This window comes from Elephantulus edwardii, unplaced genomic scaffold (genome assembly GCF_000299155.1).
Source record: "Elephantulus edwardii isolate Elephantulus edwardi_28Jun2011 unplaced genomic scaffold, EleEdw1.0 scaffold00188, whole genome shotgun sequence".
Lineage (NCBI taxonomy): Eukaryota > Metazoa > Chordata > Mammalia > Macroscelidea > Macroscelididae > Elephantulus > Elephantulus edwardii.
The window spans coordinates 647,973-672,197 of NW_006399938.1; the positions used below are offsets into that span (position 1 = coordinate 647,973).

At 38.9% G+C, this 24,225-nt stretch overlaps 1 protein-coding gene across 2 annotated transcripts in view; it reads left to right on the top strand.

The window, feature by feature from the left end:
• KLHL2 (kelch-like family member 2) overlaps positions 1–24,225 on the top strand; it is a 185,102-nt gene that overhangs the window by 117,533 nt on the left and 43,344 nt on the right. For both annotated transcript variants that reach the window (XM_006896654.1, XM_006896655.1), the window contains one exon: positions 15,793–15,955. In XM_006896654.1, the coding sequence (XP_006896716.1) occupies positions 15,793–15,955 (163 nt within the window). The remainder of the gene's footprint in view (positions 1–15,792; positions 15,956–24,225) is intronic.

Here is a 24,225-nt window from a genome sequence, read left to right on the forward strand (position 1 = left end):
TCTTCTGACATACATTTTGGTCTTCGCTTCCTCTTCTGTCTTTGCAATGACTGTTTGCACTCTTCCTGGATGATACCCTTGATATCCTCCCACAACTCATCTGGTCTTCGCTCATTAGTGTTCAAAGCCTCAATCCTCTTCCTGAGATGGTTCTGAAATTTCGGTCGGATAGACTCAAAGTCATATTTTGGTTGCTTTGGATTTGGTTTAATTTTCCTCAGCTTCTGCTTGAACTTGCATATGAGTAGTTGGTGGTCTGTTCCACAATCAGCTCCTGGCCTAGTTTTCACAGCTGCTATTGAGCTTCTCCAGCGATTCTTTCCACAGATGTAATCGATCTGATTCCTATGCATACCATCTGGTGAAAATTTGCTATGAATAAGTCATTGATTATGCAAAATTCCATCATTCTCTCTCCAGCTGCATTTCTGTCACCGAGTCCATGTTTTCTAACTACTGAATCTTCTTCTCTGTTCCCAACTTTTGCATTCCAGTCACCCATTTTAGACAAACTTATTTAAGTGCTGAAAATATAGAATTGTCTGTGATTCTGCATGTCTGGTTTAAGGTCAGCCAAAGAGTTTAAACATCTGGGATTGATAAAGTTGGGAACCAGGAAGAAGGATCAGTAGTCAGAAAATATGCATTGGTGACAGAAATGAGGCTGGGGTTAGAATAATAGAATTCTTTACAATCAGTGATTTATTCATAGTAAATACCTTATAAGAAACATAAATGCAGGCTATATACATGGATTTCAACTGATGGGATCCACAGAAATCAGATTGATTACATCTGTGGAAGAAATTGCTGGAGAAGTTCACTATCTGTGGTGAAAACTAGAAGAAGTACTGATTGTGGACCAGACCATCAACTGCTCATATGCAAGTTCAAATTAAAGCTAAAGAAGTTTAAATCATATCCAAACGAATAAAAATTTGACCTTGAGTCTATTCCTCATGATTTTAAAAACCAAATCAGGAATAGGGTTGAGGCCTTGAACACTAATGAATGAAGACCAGATAAGCTGTGGGAAGATACCAAGAATGTTAATCATGAAGAATGCAAAAAGTCATGACAAAGAAGAAAGAAGAATAAAAGACAAATGGATGTCAGAAGAGACTTTGAATATTGCACTCGAGTGCCAAGAAGCCAAAGCAAGGGAAGAAATCAAGAAGTTAAGGAGCAGAATAGAAGAGTTCAAAGAGCAGCTCAGGAAGACAAGGCTAAATACTTAATGAAATGTGCATGGAGCTGGAGTTGGAAGATTAAAAGGGCCGAACTCACTCACCATTTCTTAAGCTGGAAGAACTAACGAACAAATTGAAGCCGCAAGTTGCAATTCTTAAGGATGCTATGAGCCGAATATTGAATGATTCAGGAATCATTATAAGAAGATAGAAAGAGTATTCAGAGTCATTATACAAAAAAGAATTGGCTGACACAGAATTTCAAGAAACAACATATGATCAAGAGGCAGTGATGATGAAGGAAGAAATTCAGGCTTCTCTGAAGGACTTTACGGGGGGGGGAGCTCTAGGAATTGATGGAGTACAAAGTGACATATTTCAGCAAACAGATGCTGCCCTGGATGTGCCCACCAAGTTGTGCCAAGAAATCTGTAGGACAACTACTTGGCCAATTGACTGGAAGAGATCATATTTATCCCCATTCTACAAAAGGTGACTCAACAGAGTACGCAAATTATCAAACAGTATCACTAATACCACACACTAGCAAAATCCTGCTGAAGATTATCCAGAAGAGACTGAAACAGTACATTGACAGAGAACTACCAGAAATACAAGCTGGGTTTAGAAGAGGTCATGGCACTAGAGAAATTATTGCCAATGTCAGGTGATTCTTGGCAGAAAGTAGAGAGTACCAGAAGTATGTCTATCTGTTTCATTGACTATGCAAAAAGCATTTGACTGTGTGTATCACAACAAATTGTGCTTAACCTTGAGGAAAATGGGAATCCCAGAACATCTGATTGTACTTATGTGAAACCTATGCTTGGACCAAGAAGCAGTCCTCAGAACAGAGCAAGGAAATACTGCATCATTCAAAATAAGTAAAGGAGTGTGTCAGGGATGCATGCTGTTCCCAAACCATTTCACTCTATTTGTAGAACAGGTTTTTCGGGAAGCAAGGCTTTATGAGGAGAAATGTTGCATCAAGATTGGAGGAAGACTCATCAACTACCTATGATATGCAGATGATACAACCTTGCTTGCTGAAACTGAAGACCTGAAATGCTTGCTGCAGAAGGTGAAGTAGTCTTCATTATGTATTGAAGCTTAACATCAAGAAGACAAAGTTTCTCACCACTGAGCCAAATTGACAGCACCATAATAGATGAGGAGATTGAGTTTGTTAACAATTACAACTTGCTCAGATTCACAATCAACACTCTTAGCACTCAGGAATAAGCCAAGGCCATATCTTGCTCTCCTTGGGCATCCCACATTGGCATTGACTATATTTTCACACTAGCCATCTCTGGTACCCTAGCTGCAGCCATCCCTCGGGCTAGAAAAAACAACATCCCTTCACAGGTGGACTATTCTAGACCAAAAGAAACTCCAACCCAGACTGGATACCTCATCTCTTGACACTCCTGTGAAAACTGTACAGTTAGCATACATGGGAGCAGCTGTATCTGACCTTTAGGAACTCCTTAAGGTCCCCATCAACAGCCTTCACAACACAAAACTGATTCCTATGAGGTCAGACATGCCCCCAAGTTACTGCATCCAATTGAATCAGCAACCATCTGTCCCAGGGCTCTTACTGCTTTATAACAGAGTCTGCTAATCTGTTGCAGTGGCTATACAGAATTCAAAGACCACATTTACAATTATGGAGTTTATGATAGAAGTAACAGATTACAATTCAGGTTGGAAACAGGAATAGCTCAGCTCCACTCCAGCAGTCAGGAAATAAAGAGACAAATTGTATTGGGAAAGTTTGCTATCCTGGACCTCTCCAAAGTGCTGAAAAGCAACGATGTCAGTCAAGATAACAAAGGTACACCTGATCCAGATCATGCTCTTCTCAATTATTTGCTATGTTTATGCTTTGGAGAGCTGGACAGTGACCAAGGATGACAGAAGAAGAATAGATGCCTTCGAGTTGTGGTGCTGGAAAAGAGTTTGAACATACCCTGGACTGCCAGGAAAACAAATAGATCTGTCTTAGGGTGAAACCAAGTCTCTCATGGAGGCTAGGATTTTGAAGCTCTACCTCACTTACTTTGGATACATGGCCAGGAGAGACAAGCCCTTAGAGAAGTTCATCATGCTTGGAAGGGTGGATGGACAGTGCAAGAGAAGGAGACCCCGGATGAGATGGATTGATATAGTATCTGGAGCAATGGGGATTGGTGTGTTGGAGTTATTGAGACTGGCTCAGGACAGGGAAGGGTTCAGAGCTGCTGTACATAGGGTCACTGTACATCGCAGGCAACTCAACAGCTTAACAACAACACACTATATTGTTTTTTATTTAAGGCTCTTGTTTACAGTCAATAAGACCTTGAGGAGGGCCTTTGTATTTAAAGTTGGTTGCTATTATATTTTGGAGGAACATTTTTCTAAGTGATACAGCACTCTTCTGTCAGTATGCTGTACTGAGGTAACCTGGGTTTGCTTGTGATACTGAACCCTGTGCCATTGGATGTCAAATGTCATAACGTTTACCAATGGTGGACAGTGTTTGGTGAAGCTCCCAGTTTAAGACAGGTTTGGAAGCAGAAGTGGCATCCACTTCCTAAACAACATAACCTCTGGAAACTCTGTGTACTTTGATAAATGTCAATAGTTATAGAAAGGCTTCAGGTCTTTTGTTCATAGGGTTTCTATGAGTTATGCTTGACTCAAAGGCAATCAACAACAGGATTGATAAATATTTTATACACATTAACTTTTGAACTTTGATGTCTTATTTTCAGTTCCAAGTTGGTAAAATTAATGGTTTTTTTTCTCAAATTTTTTTTGTTCTTGCTACCAAAATGCACAGCAAAACACATACCAGTTCACCTGGTTCTATTTGTACACATCAATGACAGGTATTACACACTGTGAGATGTGTAACCTTTCTTACCTTTCTTTCCTGAGTTATTTCCCCCCCTCCCATTGATTTAAATATACTCCTCTCTGATACATAGAAGTTGGTATTGTTAATGATTCCATATAGATTATCGCCTGCCACCCCCTGGACTGGAAAGCCTCTTCATAGTTTTTTAATGTGTATATTGACCAAAAATTAGTGAAGCTGGACTCTGTGAAGAAGAAGGGCATTAAGATTGGAAGAAGACTCAACAATTACTTTCATTATGCATATGGGGCAATCTTGGTTGCTGAATTTGAGGAGGACTTGAAACACGTGCTAAAGATCAAACATTGAAGCCTTCAATGTGGATTATATCTCAGTGTCAAGAAAACAAATCCTCACCAATGGATGGGCATCATGAAAAGATTCAAACTGTCAATGACTTCATTTTACTTGGATCCATAATCAGTATACTTGGTACCTGCTGTCAAGAGAACAAGAGATGTATATCACTGGGAAAGTCTGCAGTCAGGGACCTCTCCAAATTCATGTTAGTTTGAGGACTAAAATGCTCCTGATTCAGACCTTCATCTTTTCAGTCATTTTCTATGTTGTTGAGAGCTGGACAATGAATAAGGATCATAGAAGAAAAATTGATACCTTTGAACTGTGGTATAGAAAAAGTACTGAATATCCCATGAATTGCCAAAAGAACAAACATACATGTTGTAGAAGGTGCAGCCATAGTGCTCCATGGAGGCAAACATGATAAAGCTGCTTCTCACATACTTGGGACATGTTGCTCAGAGAGGTTATTTCTTGGAAAAGAACATCATGCTTGGAAAGGTGGAAGAATGGCGGAGGAGAGGAAGACCCTCAGCCAGGTGGATTAGTGAAGGACTGCAACAATGGGCTCAGGTATGTCAGAGATTATGAGGATGGCACAGGTAGGTCAGCAATCGGATCTGTTGTTCATATGTTTGCTAAGAGTTGTTCTGGACTTGGTAGCACCTAACAACAACAACTGACCAACCCTGATGGCATGGTATAATGTGTTGGACTGCTAACCAAAAACCCGAGTCTGTGCTAACTCAAATCTACCAACAGCTCTAAAGGATAAAGATAGGTAGTTCCTCCCATTAAGATTTATAAACCTAGTGGAGGGTTGTTATAAGTTGATTCAACTCTTTGTCAGTGGTACTTGACATAAGAGAGGAAGATGCTGAACGAGATGGATTGACGCCGTGACAGTAACAATGAGCTCAAGTATGTTAGAGATTGGTAAACATGGCCTGGGATAGGGCAGGATTCAGGTCTGTTGTTCAGAGTCATTTCTGAGTCTTAGCTGAGTTAGTGGCACATAACAACAACAACACAGCAGTAATAACCACAAAACTGTACATTTGTTGTTTTTTGTCTTTATTTGTATGTGAAGTTGTACAGTATTTGCCCTTTTGTGGTTGACTTCTGTCACATAACATAGCATATATTAAGACTTAGTATGCTGTATGGCTGAGTAGTAGCTCATTGTATGTATGTGTGTACCAAATTTTGTTTAGCCATGCAGCTTTTGACGAGCAGGTTAACTTTTCTGTCTTTTTTAGCTGTTGTGAATAGTACTGAAATGAACAGTGGCATATAAGTCTCCATTTGTATCTCTGCTTTTAGGTCTTTTGAGAATATGCCTAGGGGTTGAATTTCTGGTATGTCTATTTTTATTCCTAAAATAATGGTTGTGTCTTCAATTACTTGATAAAATACCACCTTCTTTTCTGTAACAGTTACATCCGTATTCATTCTCACCCACAGTAGATAAAGGTACCAGTTTCCCCATACTCTCCAGAGCCTAGGCTTTTAACTAGTACGTAGTAGATGCTTAGTAAATATTTGGAAATAAATTAATGCACACTGGGATCTGCGGGCCTTATTTGATAATTGCCAGCTGAACCAGTCTAAAGGTCCTGGCAGAATGAAGAGTATCAGAAGGAAACCTGTACACTACCATTCTAGAGCATTTGGATGAACTGATCAGTGTACAGCTAAGTAGGAACATGCTCATAGTTAGACAGTGTCCTCTAAACCCCACGTTCACTGTTCAGTGACCTGAAGCACTGCTTCACATTAGCATTACCATGAGATCAACTGAGTTGCACTGCTGAGTGAGGGTTGACATTTGCACTGCCTGAAACAGAATTAGATCTGAGCCTGGACCAGGGCTGAATCTGCCTCTCAAGCTGTCATTATAAAGGCCAGTGGACCATGTTCTTTACTTTTGTCTCCAACATGTCACACACACCAAAAAAGTGTATATCGTGGAAATGTTCAGGTACTTGTTTGTCCTGCCTGTGCTACCACGGTCTTCTCTCCATGTTGCCTGAGATCAAAAGACTGTATATCCTTTCAAGTTTTTCGCATGATTATAGGCTGTCCACCAGTAATTTTATAATATGCTTTGTATACTGTTGTTGTTATGTGCCATCAAGTCACCTGTGACTCAGTAGCAGCCCTATATACAACAGCTCTGAACGCTTCCGTATCCTAAGGCAGTCTCACTGAAGCTGACACACTTAGTCCCATTGCACCAGTTACCATATTAATCCATATCATTCGGGGTCTTCCTCTCCTGAAATGCCCCTCCACCCTTCCAAGCATGATGTCCTCCTCCAAGGACCAGGACCAGTTCCCTCCTGGTCACATGCCCAGAGTATGTGAGGCAGAGCTTCAGAATCGTTGCCTTTAAGGAGAAACTTGGTTTCGCCCTCTTCAAGACAGACATATTTGTCCTCCTGACGGTCCATGATATGTTCAATACTTATCTGGCACCACAGCTCAAAAGCATCAAGTCTTCTTCTGTCATCCTTAGTCATTGTCCAGCTCTCTGGCGCAGAGCAAGTAATTGTAAAGCCCATAGGCTAGGTCAGGTGCACCTTAGTATGCTTTGTGTACTATACGAAGTATTTTATAAATGTTCATTTTAAGTTACGAGTTTTCATTGTCATTTTAATATTCCACCATGTTTTTTGTTGTTGTTGTTATGTGCCGTCGAGTCGTTTGCGACTCATAGCGACCCTGTGTACAACAGCCCTAAACTCTGCTCTATCCTGTGCCAGTCGCGTTACCTCTGACACACCCATCCCGATTACCCCAGTCACTGAATCAATCCACCTCATAGAGGGTCTTCCCCTCCTGCGCCGTCCCTCTACCCTACCAAGCATGATGTCCCTCTCCAAAGACCTGTCCCTCCTTACAACATGTCCAAAGTATGTCAGACGAAGCCCCAGAATCCTTGCCTCCAAGGAATAGCCTGGTTTAACCCTCTCCAGGATGAATCTGTTTGTTTTCTTGGCAGTCCATGGTACATTCAATACTCTTCTCCAGCACCACAGCTCAAAGTCATCAATTCTCATTCTATCCTCCCTAGTCCTTGGATTTCACCATGTAGGTTAAATTTAATCAAATTGGTTGGAAAGATGGAGGGAAGACCTCAGTGAGTGACTGTGACATGAGCTCGAGTATGTCAGAGACAATCAGATGGAACAGGGGAGGAGAGGGTTTAGATCTGTCATTAATAGTGTTGCTGTGAATCCTAACTGACTTGATAGCACCTAACAACAATATATTGTTAGATCTTTTCATTGTTTCTATTTCTCCTTATTCTTAAAGTAATGCTTAGGAGAAGATGTGACAGTCTGCTCTCATAAACTTTCACTGCCTTAAAGCCTTTGGGGCATATTTATCCAGTTTTATAGGGCAACTGTGAGTTAGAGGCAAGGATAGTGAAACGTCCTCTCACTTTGGACCTATTTTCAGAAGGAACCAGTCCTTGGAGAGAGAGAAATCATGCTGCAAAAGGTAGAAAGTCAAAGAGGAAGACCCTCAATGAGATGGAATGACACAGTGACTACCACAGTGGACTGAACATAACAGGTTGTGGAGATGGTGCAGGATGTAGCAAAGGTCAGCTTTGCTGTTCATAAGGTCGCTCAGAGTCGTAGGGCACTCGACAGCACCTAACAACAGCAGCCACAGCAACAGCAACATGAGGTAGCTTGTTTCATATTTTGAATTATGTTTCCAGGATAGGTTACCAGAAATATACATTAAGGGTCAAATGTTTCAAATCTATTTTAAAAAAGTTCTTGATGAAAATTATGTTTTCTTTCTAATAGTATCAATAGCATAAATGTGCCACATAGCTAGGCTAACTACTCAGACATAGTAGCAGAGTTGACAGGAGAAGTAACACTCAAGAACCCTGTTTGGAAGTTACATTTTTCCAGATTTTTTTTCCATACTTTGTATACTTTTTCATATTTGGCATCATTGGAGCTCCTACCAGTTAAAGATACATTCTGCTTAAGAAGTGGTCACTGGTACCTCTGGAAGAGGTTAATTCTGGAAGGTCTTGCATTATTTACCATGAATATAAATTGGAGAGACAGCTTTGCTTCCTTTGACCTTGTTGGCAGGAGTCATCCTAGGGATAAAACTTGGATAGATGTGTTTTCTTTGTTATTTGGAACTACTGGAACAGAAGTACTAAAAGTGAATGCCTTCAATAAATAGATTTACTATCACAGTTTTGGTGGCTATTGTTTATTGTTAGGTGCCATCAAGTTGAGTACGACCTGTAGGGACTGTATGAACACCAGATCTGAACCTTATCTTGTTCTGTGCCATCTTCACACTACCTGACACACTTCAGCCCATGGCAGCAGTCACTGTGTCAGTCTGTCTGGCTGAGAATCTGCCGTGGATCCTCAATCTTTCTAAGCATGATATCCCTCTCCAAGGAACAGCCTCTCCTAGCATCATGCCTGAAGTAGGTGAGATAAAAGCCTTATCATCTTTGCTTCCAAGGAACACTCTGGGGCTGCACTTTTTCAAAGACAAACATGGTTGGTTTTTTTTTTAAGTCTATGGGAATACTTCACAGTCACAGTCTTCAGCATCACAGCAACCACGAGTTACCCACGGTGGACAGTGTTGGCTGGAGCTTCCTGACTAAAACAAGCCTGGAACAGAAGTGGCATCCACTTCTGAAATGGCTTGCCTCCGGAAACTCTATGCATGAACAGTGCTCAGTCTGTTTGTTCATAGGGTCGCTATGAGTCATCTATGACTCGACGGCACCAAACAACAACAACAACATGGGAATACTCAGTAATACTCTGCAGCACCACAACCAGAAGTATGAATTCATGGTGTCAGTTCTAGGGAAAGCTTCCCACCCCCAGTTGACTGAAAATATTTTGCATTCTTTTAAGATTTGTGAGTATGCTTTTCCTTGAAGATATGCATACATCTTGACATCAGTCTTCCCTTGGGTCTAGGAAGTTTTCGGTATAGGAGCTTGAGTCTAAAGAACCCACTGTGCTCTTGTTTTTTCTTTGTTGATAGTAGTTATGTCCCTTGATCTCTGCTTGTTTAAACCGTTCCTGTCTCAGAAGAGATTCATTGAAGGCTGTAGACTATATTCTGTCTCATTAATATTACTGCCTCTGATTCTACCTCATTAACATCATCAACTCATTGCCCTTGAATTAGAATTAATTTAGAAACTCTATGAACTTTTTTAAGTGTCAATAGTTATAGAAAGGCTTCAGGCCTTTTTTTCATAGGGTTACTATGAGTTGTGCTCCACTCCAGGCAGTCAACAACAACAATTCCACCTCATTAATATCATCAACTCATTGCCCTTGAATTAGAATCAATTTATAGCTGACCCTCCAGTAGCTTTCAAAGGCAATAAATCACTTGGGATGAGGTTGCGTCTTTCTCCTGAAGAACCACTGGTGGATTCTAACCACTAGAGAGGTTTAACCTTTGGGGTAGGACACTTACCTATGGGGTATGCCACTAGAGTTCCCATTAACATCATAGAGGTCAGGATTTACAACGTGCTGGACAATTAACTCACAAAATGAAAGATAATTATGTAATATTGAGAATCATGGGCTAGCCACATTAAAACGGAATTGAGGGTGGGGTAGAGTACAGTTCAATCTGTAGCAGTTCTGTTGGGAGAAAAGAGGTTGAAGTAGGCTTATTTAGAGAATTAAACATTTAGCTATCAAAGAGGTCTGTTTTGGGTGGGGAGTTTCAGGTGGATAAACAAGAAACCTGGAACCTTGAGATGTGGAAGTATGTGTAAGGGAGTGGCAGGATGCCAAAGACAAACATTTCCTATTTCAAAAGTCTTCTCTTGACTAGCCCTACTTAAATCCCCAAAAGAGGAAGGAAACTTTCTTCTTCCTTCTTTCTTATGCAGCAAACCTCCTTAGGTCATGGTAATCAGGTCATAGTATTACTGTGTGCATTTAGAATGCTGTTTGTAATAATTTATAATACTGTTTATGTTAGTAAGTGTGTACTCCCAAACACACATGAATAAAATAAACTTGTGGAACAATACTTACTAATAAATTGGAGACAAAATGCAGATTTTTAGATATGTCGAAAATCAGAGATCTGTTTTCTATTTCGTAGCATCATTTCCTTTTAGTTCACTAGCACATAGCTTCTTTAAGTTTGGGAATAATTTCTTCCACTTGGGCTCTTTGGGAATAGCTAATTCTTTATTTGTTTTTAGGTTATTTCTGGCTTGCAATGCCCTTCTTCTTTAAACAAGTAGGTATTTCTGGTATGATAGGAGATGTCTTGCAAATAAGTAATACTAACTCTTTTAGGAGTGTAAAATTAAGTGACTGAGATGTAGTTTTGTATGTTTATGTTTTCATAAACATCTGTTGTTGTTAGGTGCTGTCCGTTTGCATACAACCCCTTAGAGACCCTATGAACAACAGATCTGAAGTCTGTCCTGTCCTATTCCATCCTCACGCTTTCTGACACATTAGAGTTCATTGTGGCAGTCACTGTGGCAGTCCACCTAGTCAAGCGTTCTTCATCTTCTTCGCCAACCTCTGCCTTTCCAAGCATCATGTTTCTCTCCAAGGGGACAGGTTCCTCTTAGCATGAAGTATGTGAGGTGAAGGCTCATCATCTTTGCCTCCAAAGAGCACTCTGGCTTGGACCCTCTCCAAGACGTATTTGTTTGTTCTTTTAGCAGTCTATTGGATGTTCAGCACTCTTCTCCAACACCACAACTCAAATGCATCAGTTCTTCTTCTGTCATCCTTATTTTTTGTCCAGCTCTCAAATGCATAACAAGTGATTGGAAAGACCATGGACTGAATTGAATTAGATGCACCATGGTCCTCAACCTGACGACATTATTCCTCAGTAATTTGGAGAGGTCCCTAATTGCAGACTTTTTTGTGCAGTTTGTTTCCTGATTTTCTGACTGTTGGTACCAAGGGTGTTAATTGTAGATCCAATCAAGATGAAGTTATTGCCACTTTCAGTGTTTTCTTCATCTTTCATGATGCTGCCTATCAGTCCAGTGGTAAGCATCTTTCTTTTCTTGAGGTGCACTCCATATTGAAGCCTATACTCTTTGATCTTCTGTCACAAGGGCTTCAAGTCCTTCTCACTTTCAGCAAGCAAAGTTGTATCATCTGCATAATGCAGGTCATTGATTAATTTCCCTCTGATCCTGATTCCTCTTTCTTGAGTCCAACTTCTTGAATAATTTACTAAGCATACACATTGAATAGGTTTGGAGAGAGATTAGCACCCTAACATGCTGTCTTCTTAATTTTAAACCACATGGAGCTCTGATGGCCTAGTGGCAAAAAGCTGTGCTGCAATCCTGAGACACGCAGTTCAAGTCCACCAGCTGCTCTGCGGGAGAAAGATGGGCAGTCTCCTCTCATGAGATTAACTGCCTCTGAAAACCCGCTAGAGAGTCAACTATGGATCGGTTCCAACTTGATGGTACATAATAACAACAACAACAAAACAAGGTTTTCTTGCTGTGTTCAGAGAACAGCCTCATGGTATAGGTATAGGTTTTGCATGAGCACAGTTAAGTGCTCTGGGATTCTTTTAGTCTTAATGTTAGCTATAACTTGTTATGAACCACAAAGGTCAGATGCCTTTGCATATTAAATAAAGCAGAAAAAGACATTCTTTTAAAATTCTTTACTTTCAGCCAGAATCCATGGTGCCATAGTCTCTTCTAAATCCTATTTGAACTTCTGGCAGTTCCCTATCTGTATACTGTTGCAGCATTTTGCTTGCATGTGATATAAATTATAATGTTCAATAATTGCCACATTCTGTTGGATCACCTGTTTTGAGAATGGGAACAAATATGGACCTCTTCCTGTCCGTTGGCTAGACAGCCGTCCTCTAGATTTCCTGGCATTGACTGGTGAGCACATCCAGGACTGCATCTTTTAATGGAAATAATTAATACATAGAAATCTAAGATGCTTTTTATAAATTGAGGAACCAGACCCCTTCAGTAACCTCTTCCAGTAAACTGCTTTGGATTTAAAAGATGTACATAAATTCTTTCCCCCATGGAGTGAATGCCCAGGCTGAAAATAAACTACAGATCTAATAAGCCAAGCAGAAGGAGTGTACTTGTCTCATCGAAACATCTTATGTGTAATTTGGCTTGTCAAATAATGTGAAGTAGCATGAAAACATCTTACTTTAAAATGTGCAGCTGGTATGAGAGTGTCATACAGAGATGGTAATTGTTTGGCTGGAATGTCTTCCACTACTAGTGTTGTACTTCTTTTCACTAATCTATAGTACTTACCCGCCCTCTTTGGCTTATTGAACAAAGCATTTCCAGTGTATAAAATATTTGCCTTTTAGATGTCTCTATTTGTTAGAAATCAGTATCAAGTAGATGAAAAGTATTTTTCCATTTTGTAAAATGAAAGCATGTGATGTTGAGTTTATCAGTTGGTCTTCATTCTGTTAATTGATGATACTCCAGAGATTTTAAACGATATTACTATCATGTGCAAGCAGAATGTAATGTCAAGTCTGTAAATTGTTCTCCAAAATAGTAACTTCATGATCAGAGGTCTTTGATACTTAAGGCATTCAGAGGACAGACCAAAGTGAAGCCATTTCTGGTGGGCTCTGGATGTCAGTTATTCAGTATTTAATGTATTTTGTTTTACATTGACCTTCCCCCCCCCAAATATATTTGCTTTAAAAAGGATATTTATGTGATTGAGGTAAATGAAAATAACTCTGAAAATACATTTCCAACTACTAATATGAGAATATTTCCTGTGTGTCATCTGAAATTAGTATACTCCAGTGCATCATTTGTCCCTTATAAGGTATGTGGCCTTGGTCAATTTACCAGACCTCTTCAGGCCTCTGTATTCACTTCTGTATAATGTAAACAGAGAAAAAATACCTGCCAAGTGCTGAGCAATTAGAAATGGAGGCAGCTACAAGGATGCATTGCTGAAGTGGCTGTTGTCTTTCTTACTCTAGCCAAAAAGAAGAGTTTTAGAGGCTACACAGTAAGCCCAGCCTTGCTATTCTGCATCTAGAGATGAAGCTTACGATAATAGGACAATAGACCTAAGAGATGGCAGGTTTTATTACATCTCTAGCTTTCCCTTGACTGTTTGCATAGAATGGACAGGACTTTGAGCCTCTCTTGTGTTTTGTTTCTGTCAGACAAATGAAGAGATTTCATTTGATCTTAAGATGTCTAGCAGAAGGTGACAGCTATGGGAAGTGTGGCCTGATTGTGGAATATGATTCATTTGCAAATGAGTATTTTTAATTTGCTTTCTTTTGTTAACTGGCTAGCTAACTAACACATGAGTTAATACAGGAAATTGGTGTGGCCTTAGAAGCTTCTTTGTTTTCAATATTAGTGACTGTTGATCACCAGGAGTGCTATATAAAGCTTAGATCAGTTAATACTTGTTTTTGAAGCTGCGTACAATCAATTTTATAATGATAGCTACTAAAGTTCAGTTCTAATGAAATTATAAAACGGAGGCATTTATGAAGGATTTATTGACAATATGAAAACATGAATAAGTACTCCTTACATATTTGACTCATATTTCAGTTATGTTTAGTAGATAATATTTCCTGAATGCTGAACTAGTTTATACTCTCACCAGCAATGGATGAGTGAACTAGTTTTCATTCAACTATTCATCTAACCCCTAACCTCTAGCCCTGTCTTTTTCTATTTCCTAGCAATATGGATACCACCATACACTATTTTGTCTTTGGGAAAATGCTGATTAGGTGGTAATATGCTGATCATTACTATTTGTACAAATTTCACAGAAATAGAATTTTACACTGAAGACCTCTTTCCAAACTATATGCATTTCCTGAATTAAATAGCTGCACATTAAACAGTTTTAAACTTTCCTTCAGAGTACAATTATATCAGTTTAGAAAACCTTCCAATTTACAAATTACTAACAAATTAAAGACATCCATGAAGACTAATTCTCATAGCATAATGAAACACACTTCATTTATTAGCTTGAGTATTGTAACAATTTTGTACTTTTTTTAAATTGAAAAGGAAAAGTGAGTTGCCCCCCCTTAAATATTGTATTAAATTTTTTCCCAGGAAAAAAGTTGATACCAGTTCATGTTGTTGGGCTAAAATACAAGATGTCACTTTCTTGATCTACCCATTACCAGTAGATTGTGTGCATATATAATACAGTCAAAACTCTTATGTCTGAGAGGTAAAGCTTCTGTACTGCTTTTAAGAAAATAGAGTAATTTCATTACAGATTACATGAATACTTTCATATTTAAGACTTGCATTTATTTAGGAAAAATTTAAATAGTACTACTTAAACTAGTATTTCTTTTCTCTAATTATTCTAATTGGCCACTTAGGAAATTCAGTTTCTTAAGAAACTTATATTTTATTTGTCTTTTTTATACTAGTGTGAACTTTTCTAAAATTAACCATTGTTGTGAGAGTTGAAACCCTTCTCCCACCCCCAAACACACTAGTTTGTCTAAAAATGCACCAGATGTTCAATAAGTTCTTTCTTATGAAATTTTCCTCTTGGTTTGACTTTTTAATATGGTAATCTTATCATAACACTATTACTTGAAGGTCATAATGAAAAAAATTTCCCTTTATTGACCTATTTTAAAAGCAATTGCACTGTCAGATAGAGTACTTTTTATAGTGAAAAACAGTGGTAAAATCTCACAGAATATAACCTATAATTAATATAAAATTGCTTGAGTTAGTCCAATAAACATGCAAATTAAAAGTGATTATTAGGCAATTACCTTTTATTCTTTTTAGTGAATATATTATGTTCCAGAGAAAGTGTCTACTTGTAGCTCCAGAGTGTTGCATTTGAAATTGTTCCACCTTTTAGGAGAGAAGTTTTTTTATATTATTCAGACAGGAGAACAACAACAAACTTTCAGCCAAATGAGGCTTTATTGTAGTCTGTAGAACTCTGGGTTCAGTGCTTCCCTACTGTTCAAGCAAAACCGTTATCATTTACCCATAGCACCCCCTAGCATCTTAATAGTTTATGTCTTAGAGATTCAAGGGAGCATTTTGTTTAAGCTTGTAAAAAGGAACACTAGTATAATGTGATCTTTTTATATTAGTATAATGTAAGCTTTTTATATTCTTGTAACCAAGAAGAGACCTTTGAGAGATTCCATGAATATTAGGGAAAATATGAGGAGTTATCATTGTTTTTGTTTTTTAAATAATCTTTACATTTGCTTTCTTTGAAGTATTTGGTACTGTCTATAGGATATAATCTATAACTGGGCCTGGAGCATCCCACTTTGGAATCAATAACAGCCCATTGCCTAATCATAATTCCTTATGTGTTGCAGGTACTTCTTCCAGCAGCTGGTCTGTTACAGTTACAGGATGTCAAGAAGACTTGCTGTGAATTTTTGGAATCTCAGCTTCACCCTGTCAATTGCTTAGGAATCCGGGCTTTTGCTGATATGCATGCGTGCACAGACCTCCTGAACAAGGCCAACACCTATGCAGGCAAGTAGTATAGACCTCTAGAAAATGAGGTGGAGGCAGTCATGGGGATGAGAAATATTCCTAAATCTCTTAGTGATTTTACCAAAGAAGTAATGATATGGATGGTTAAGGTACTTACATGTGTTGGGAAACATCAAGACACAAGGCTTTACTTGTACACCAGTGTTCATAGCAGCATTATTTACCATCTCAAGAACATGGAAACAGCCCAGATGACCAACCACAAATGAATGGATTGAGAAATTATGGTACATTCACACAGTAAAATACTATGCAGCACGTAAGAGCAATGACTGTAAATTATTACATAACTTGGGAGGGACTGGAGAGCTGAGTAAACTCAGTCCCACAAAGATAAATATTTTATAAAACCATTATTATAGAATGAGTATAAGGATCAGGGTGGGGGGGAGCAGAGGGATGAGGATATGCTGGATATATTAATCATGTACAATTTGATGGCTAAGGGGGTGGGGGAAATTGAAAGAATCTGCTCTAGAACGCAATGTTTTCGAATTTTATAAATAAACTAGTATAATAAAAAAAGAAAATGCTTTGGTAAAACAAATTCTTCTAATACATTTGAGTTTTATGGATTTTTATAGTGTGACCTGATGGCCCAGCTTCTCTTTTTAAAATTGTTTAAGAAGAAAATATTATTTGAGTACCAGAAATCAGATTTAGAAATAAGCATTTAGAATACAGCCCAGCTATAAGTTAAGGAATACCTATAATACATAATGATATTTATGGAATATTTTATAGTAGAGTGAGATAATTTAGGAAGGATCAAAGGACAATTTGGCTTCTTCACTGTGTTGCAGTGCAACCAATTCTATTCTTCAGGTAATGGAAAAATTTCTTCTTAACTTTTTAAACTTTTTATTATTTTTTTTGTATGTACCATCAAATCGGATCTGATTGGTACAGGAGGAGATTGCCCCTCCCTCTCCAGCAGAGCATCTGGTGGGTTCACCGTCATACCTCTGGGATTGCAGTGCAACTTCTTGCTCCTAGGCCACCAGGGCTCCCTGAAAAATTTCTTTTAAATGCAAACTTTATTGTTGCTGCCAAGTCAAGACTGACTCATAGCTGGCTGCCCAGTGGATTTTCAGAGGCAGTAAATCACACAGAGGAGATTGCCCTCCTTCTCCTGTGGTGTAGCTGGATTAGAACTGTATGTTTTTCAAATGGAATCTCAGCTTCTTACCACTAGGCCACCAGAGCTTCCTTACCTGTTATATATAATGCACCTGTTAAGAGATCTATATTATGAAGCATCAAGGAGACTTTGTTTTTGTTAATATCTTCTGTATTAAGCAATTGCTATTTATCATAATTTGAGTTGCTGGTTGTTTTTTAGCATTTTATAAGATCCAGCTGTTTGTTGAGAGAGAGGAGAGCAAGAGAAGGAATTAATAAAGCAGGATTGATGCAAAATCTGTTCAGATATATTTCATATAATGTAAAGGAAGCTCTGTTGCCGTAAGGGTAAGGAATTGCACTTCCAGTGCAGAGGTATGTGGTTCAAATCCACCACCTGCTCCATGGGAGAAAGATGGACAGTTTCCTTCCATGTTTTTATTGCCTCTGAAAACCCACTGAAAGGTCAACTATGATTGGTTCCAACTTGTTGGTTTACAACAATGGAGTGTAATTTCATTCATATCAGAATTAATAGATTTTATTTTTTTGCTAGATGGCAAATAGATTTTCTTTTACTTATTTTTTCCATAAAGCCTAAAATGTAGAATTTTCCACCAGAATTAGTTCTTTATCTTATATAATAAATTTTTTCTTCATAATTTGGGCCAGTTTTTTTCCATGAAAGAAATTTACTTTAAACACATTATAATAAAAAATCCAATTTTTCATTTTTAATGCATAGTATTTATAATCCTGGTTGAGTAATCATAAAAGATGTAGTGCTTTCATAAAAGCGTATTTCTTAATCTTATATATCCTTGAGTTCCTTACGTTTATAGATAATATTAGAAAAACTTTTTATTCTGGAAAACTTAACACATTCAGATTGGAATTTTTTCTGTTTTTTTATTTAAATATTTTATTGATATCTACATATATAAAGGACTCTTTGCTGTGCTTTACCTTGGGCTGATAGCCTGGGGTTTGTGATTTGATTAACTAGCCACTCCTGAAGTACATGGAGGCAGTCTGCTCCCATTAAGATTTATAGCCTCAGAGACTTGGTGTAAGATCACCATGATTCAGAATCTCCTTAATGGCACTGAGTTTGGTTTGAGTAATATACATGGACAAAAGTGCACAGATCAGGGCTTTAAACAGCCGACTTTCTAATGGCAGCTCACCATGGAACCATCTGTGCCACCAGAGCTCCCTGAGTTCAGGACAGGCCTTAGAGCTGGACCCATGGGCAGGGCTGTGCCCATTAGTGACCACTCAGTACTAACGCACAGAATGGGATAGGGAGCTTCCACTATCCCCTCCATCCACCCACACCGGCTTTATCTGCTCTTAGAATCCAGCCTCAGTCACAGAGCTTTTGGAGAAAACTTTTCTTTCCTATTGTTCCTGAAAAAGTGGTTTTTTCTAACTGGATCAAGCCCTCTCTAAACCAGGTCTGCTCGTGCACAGTGGCAGACACGCTGGTGATCTGAATGACACAGGGTTCTCTCACACAACACTGTCTTGTTAGGCTCCTCTATTATTCATTGCTGCAAAGCATCTGCTGGCTGAGAAGCTGCACCCTAGTGCACTGCTGCATGGGACCATGACACAGGCGGCTTCCTGATTGCTCCTCGTTTGGCACCCCCGCCCACCTTCACAACACCCTACTCCTTGGGTGTTAGGGTTTTCATTTTATAGCTGAGGAAACTGAGGCTCAACCCAGAGTTACACAGTTAGCTAGTGGTGCAGCCAAGACTTCATTTACTAGTTCAGCATATATTTGTTTGTCTGTGTCTTAGTTCTCTAGCACTTCTCCAACAGAAAGCATCATAAGGGATTGGCTTTAAGGACAAAATTTTATTTTCTCACAGTTCTGGAGGCTGCTGTGGTTAGGTGCTGTCTAGTCAACTCTGACTGTTTCTTGGTTCATGCACAGGTCCTGCAGGAGCACAATTCAGCATTCTAGAATTCCCATTCTTCTCAACTTTATCCATAATTTATTGTGATCCACACAGCCTTTGCATCATTAATAAAGCACAAGTAAACATAAAGTGCACTGATTGTATATCTATAGCTTGATGAATGTTTGCATTCTCATATTATTTTAAAACATTCTATTATATACTTCATGTATTTTATTCTAAACAATTTGTTCTATAGGAACCAACTTTTAAAGATGTCATTTATCTGGTCTTTGATGTTTTGGTAACTAGTTATAACAAACTTTATAAAATAACATCTTTTATATGTTCTTTATAATGAAAACTTTACAGTTGCTTTTTATGTATCTTCAGCAAATAAGTTATGTGGAGATAGGGAATCCATTCAAGAAGATATCTTAGCTCTCTTTTTTTCTGCTATAAACAAACAATTGTTTTCTGATTTCCTTGTCTGTTTTTATCTTTATTTTATATGTGTGATGGGATTTGCTCCCCAGAGGGGAAAGTCTCTCAAGGTTTGTCTTCGCAATCATACTGAATCTGAGGTCAGAAACCTCAAAGATTGGCTTTTCTATTCATTGTGTTAGCCCCTGTTGGGATTGTGGTCTCCAGCTACCTTAACTGCAGATATAGGCTTACACATCATCAACAGCTGTGGGCTCAATAAAAAAGAGCACTTTCCACACTATGAGAAACAATGGGGAAGAGAGGGTGGAAAAAATTACCACAGCTAGTTGAAGAAATTGCAACAAGGTATAAATCAGAGGAACCCTAAAATTCGCGCTGCAGTTAAAAGTTTCGCTTGCTGGATAATTGAAGTAAAAACTGACCTGTATGTAACTACTCTTTGAGATACAGTTTGTTAAATGATTGAGGAAACCAGAGGTGCATTTGTAATGCTGAACTGAGCCTAAACTTTTTCTTGTTTACTGAGAAACTTGTCTGAACTAATTGGCGAATTGTGCTTTGTTAATTTAGCTTGGGACTGCTAGGCTAAACCTGGACTTGCATTGTGTAATATTCTTTGCCTCTCCCATTCCCTACCCTATTTGCCTAATAAACCCCACAACTTTGAGTAAAGTCTGTGAGTCAGTTTGCAACAAACTTTGAACCCAGTGATTGGTAGAAATAGGTGCAGGAGCATGTGGGATGGCATGTCTGACTATGTACCTATTTGTTTAATACTATGGATGTTTTTGATGGGAGCAGTTCCCCTTTATGAAGAAGATAGGAATCAAACTCAGCCACTCCTCATATTGTATCTGCTCCTTTTACACTGAAAAACTGAGCTAGAGGCAGAGTGAAAGATATTCATTTATTGGGACAGGACTCTGACCATGGGGAAGCAGTGGTAGACTGGAAATGTTCCTGCTGAAGGTGATGAGGAAGCAGATAACTTATTTTATACCCCTACGCAAACAACCCTCAATGTATAATAAGTTAAGAAATAATTATATAGGCTGGTGGAAAATGCTAACAATACACATTTAAGGGAAAACCTTTCACCTATTTGATGAGCATCTAGTTCTGCAAGCATGGCTAAAAACGATCGGAGAAAAAGTCAGTTTGCACTTATTCTGGGAAAAAGTAAGAAAAACAAGTCTAATCTGCACTCAACTGTTGTTTGTTGTTGTTATGTGCTGTCGAGTCGCTTGTGACTCATAACGATCCTATGTATAACAGCTCTAAACTCTGCTCTGTCCTGTGCCAATCTCACTGTCTCCAACACACTCATCCTGATTGCCCCAGTGACCGAATCAATTCATCTCCCAGGGGGCCTTCCCCTCCTGCGCCTGCCCTCCACCCTCCCAAGCATGATGTCTTTCTACAAGGACTGGTCTCTCCTTACAACGTGACCAAAGTATGTCAGATGAAGTCACAGAATAGTAGCAGCCCGGTTTAACCCTCTCAAGGATGATTTTGTTTGTTTTCTTAGCAGTCCATGGTACCCTCAGCACTGTTCTCCAACACCAAAGCTCAAAAGGATCAATTCTCCTTCTGTCCTCCCTGGTCATTGTCCAGCTCTCTAACCCATAACAAGTGATTGAAAAGACCATGGCCTGTACCAGACGGCACCTTAGTCTCCAGAGACACACCGTTGCTCTTGAGTACTTTAGAGAGGTCCCTAACAGCAGACTTTCCCATGGCAATACGTCTTTTAATTTCCTGGTTGCTGGTGCCAAGAGTGTTGATTGTGGAGCAAAGCAGACTAAAGCTGTGAACACTCTCAATCTCTTCACCATCCATCCTGATGCTGCCAATTGGTCCAGTGGTGAGAATCTTTGTCTTCTTGGCATTGAGCCTCAGTCCATATTGAAGGTTGCAGTCCTTGACCCTCTGCAGCAAGCGCTTCAGGTCCTCCTCAGTTTCAGCAAGCAGGGTTGTGTCATCTGCATAATGCAGATTGTTGATAGATCACCCACCAATCCTGATGCCGCATTTCTCCTCATAGAGCCCCGCCTCCCAAATGATCTGTTCTGCATACAGGTTGAAAAGGTATGGAGACAGGACACATCCCTGGCGTATGCCCTTCCCAATTTTGAACCATGCAGTGTTTCCCTGCTCTGTTCTGACGACTGCCTCTTAGTCCAAGTATAAGTTTCGCATTAACATGATCAAGTGTTCTGGGATTCTCATTCTTCTCAGAGTCAGCCACAGTTTGTTATGGTCCACACAGTCAAATGCCTTTGCATAATCAATGAAGCACAGATAGACATTCCTTGGTACTCCCTGCTTTCAGCCAATTCTATCTGACATTAGCTACAATATCCCTAGTATCATGACCCCTTCTAAACCCAGCGTGGACTTCTGGCAATTCTGCTGATGTGCTGTTCCAGTTGTTTTTGGATAATCTTCAGCAGAATCTTGCTTGCATGTGAAATAAATGATACTGTTCTATAGTTTCCATACTCTGTTGGGTCACCTTTTTTGGCAATAGGAACAAATATAGATCTCTTCCAGTCAGTTGGCCAAGTGGTCGTTCTCCAGATTTCTTGGCACAACTTGGTGAGCACATTCAGGGCAGCATCTCTTAGCTGAAATATGTCAATTGGTATACCATCTATTCCTGGGGTCTTATTTTTTGCTATTTCTTTCAAAGCAGCTTTAACTTCTTCCTTCATCACCATAGTTTCTTTCTCATATGTTGTTTCATTAAATTCTTCTGTGTCTGTCAATTCCTTTCGATACAATGACTCAGTATATTCTTTCCATCTTCTTTTGATACTTCCTGGATCATTTAGTACTCTGCCTAAAGCTTCCTTGATTATAGCAACTCGAGGTTTGAATTTGTTCTTCAGTTCCTTGAGCTTAAGAAATGCTGAGCGAGTTCGAACCTTTTGGTTTTCTGACTCCAACTTCTTGCACATTTCATTGTAATATTTTACTTTGTCATCCAGGGCTGCCTTTTGAAATCTTCTGTTCAGCTCTTTAGTATCTTGAATTCTTCCTTGTGCTTTGGCTTCTTTGCAACTACTTAGTATAACTGTAGCCATTTGGGGGCATTTACAGAATTTACCATATAGTTTATAAGTATGTCTTCATATGAATATATGTCTATCTGTCATGTATTTTATTTCTTTTTATTATTCAAGCCCCTGATGTGCCTAGAAAAATCTATCCAAGTTCAGTCTTATAATATGTGAAAAGATCTAAGAGAGTGAAATGAACATAATAGAGGAAGTTAATTTCTTACCTATTCTTTTCCCTGTTGTAAGCAAGGGTGCCTAAGTAGGACCTATAATTTATATATAGGCAAGAAAGAAGGAAAGGAAGAGATATATAGCAATAATAAAAGAGTCAAGAAAGAATACAGAAAGGTCAGGAGACACTGAAGGAGTGAAAGGATGGGGGGAAAAAAGAAGAAACCTTTATAATTTTGGTTTATTTTCAGAGAAAGTAAAAATGTGATTAACCAAGAGGGTAGAAAATCAGACTGGAGAAGCTGTAGTATCATGCAACTCATTGTAATGCTCATCCTTAGCTCCACCATCCTGATGCTGAAAACCATGTCCTGCACGCTGACCCCATGCTGCTTCTGTAAGTGTGGTGAACAGCTTCAGACTAGTAACATTTGACCGACCACATTAAGTGACCTGCACAGAAGGCATAGTGTTGTGAGCTATTGGCAGCCTTACTTAATGCTCTTGAATGGTTATTTTCTTAGCTGGAAAGTAGTGTGAAATCATTTTATTGCTTCATCCCAGGAAATGAAAAATTTGACAACCGTCTCCACATGTACTAACTTCTAGAGAATTCTAGTTTGTGTAGTCTTCTGTTACTTGAAGTGATATCCATATTATAGCCATTTTAAATAACTTACTTGTTTCTAGTATTTTTGTTCACTAAAACCACACTGTTGTTAGGTGCTGTTCATTTATTTCCAAGAACAAAACAGTAGTTGATCCTGCAACATCCCCACAATCAATGCTCTTCTAAAGCATAGTAGCCACTGTCACTCCATCTTGTTGAGAGTATCCCTCTTTTTAATAGATCTACTTCTGCTGGCATTACATCTTTCTCTAGACATTATGCTATAACATGCCGTAAGTATGTGAACCAGTGTCTTATTATCTTTGTCTCCAGTGAGCATTCTGGCTGCACTTTTTCCAAGATAATCTTGTTCTTTTGGTAGTCCATACTGTATTCAGTATTTTTCACTAGTACCAGAAATCAGAGGTACCAATTCTTTTTTTAATTTTCTTTATTCATTATCCTAGGTTCTGCAAGCTAACACATGGCAGAATTGGAATTTAATCCTTAAATGTCTGATTCCTAATCTCAGACTATTATTAAATGTTTCCTTGTGAACTTGGAAAAACTGTTTGGAAGAGTCAAGGGCAGAAGTGTCTGACCTCCACTAATTTTACAAGCAGGAAGAATCCTCATTAGCAGCATCAAAGCTGTTCCCTGCAAGGTCAGGCATGTCCACTATCTTCCACTTCTTATTCTAACAATTCCAACACCAATCTTATCTCCTAAAGTACTCCTTATTTCTTTGCTGTGTTTAGTAATTCATTGCAGTGGTCACACAGAACTCAAAGAAAATGCATAAGGTGATGGGGTTTATTACAGAAGTTACAATAGGTTACAATTTCGTTTAGGAACACTCAGGATACACCTGTTCAGTCAGAATAGCCTCTTCTCAGCCTTTCTGAATGGCAGCATTCTCTCTCTGATCCT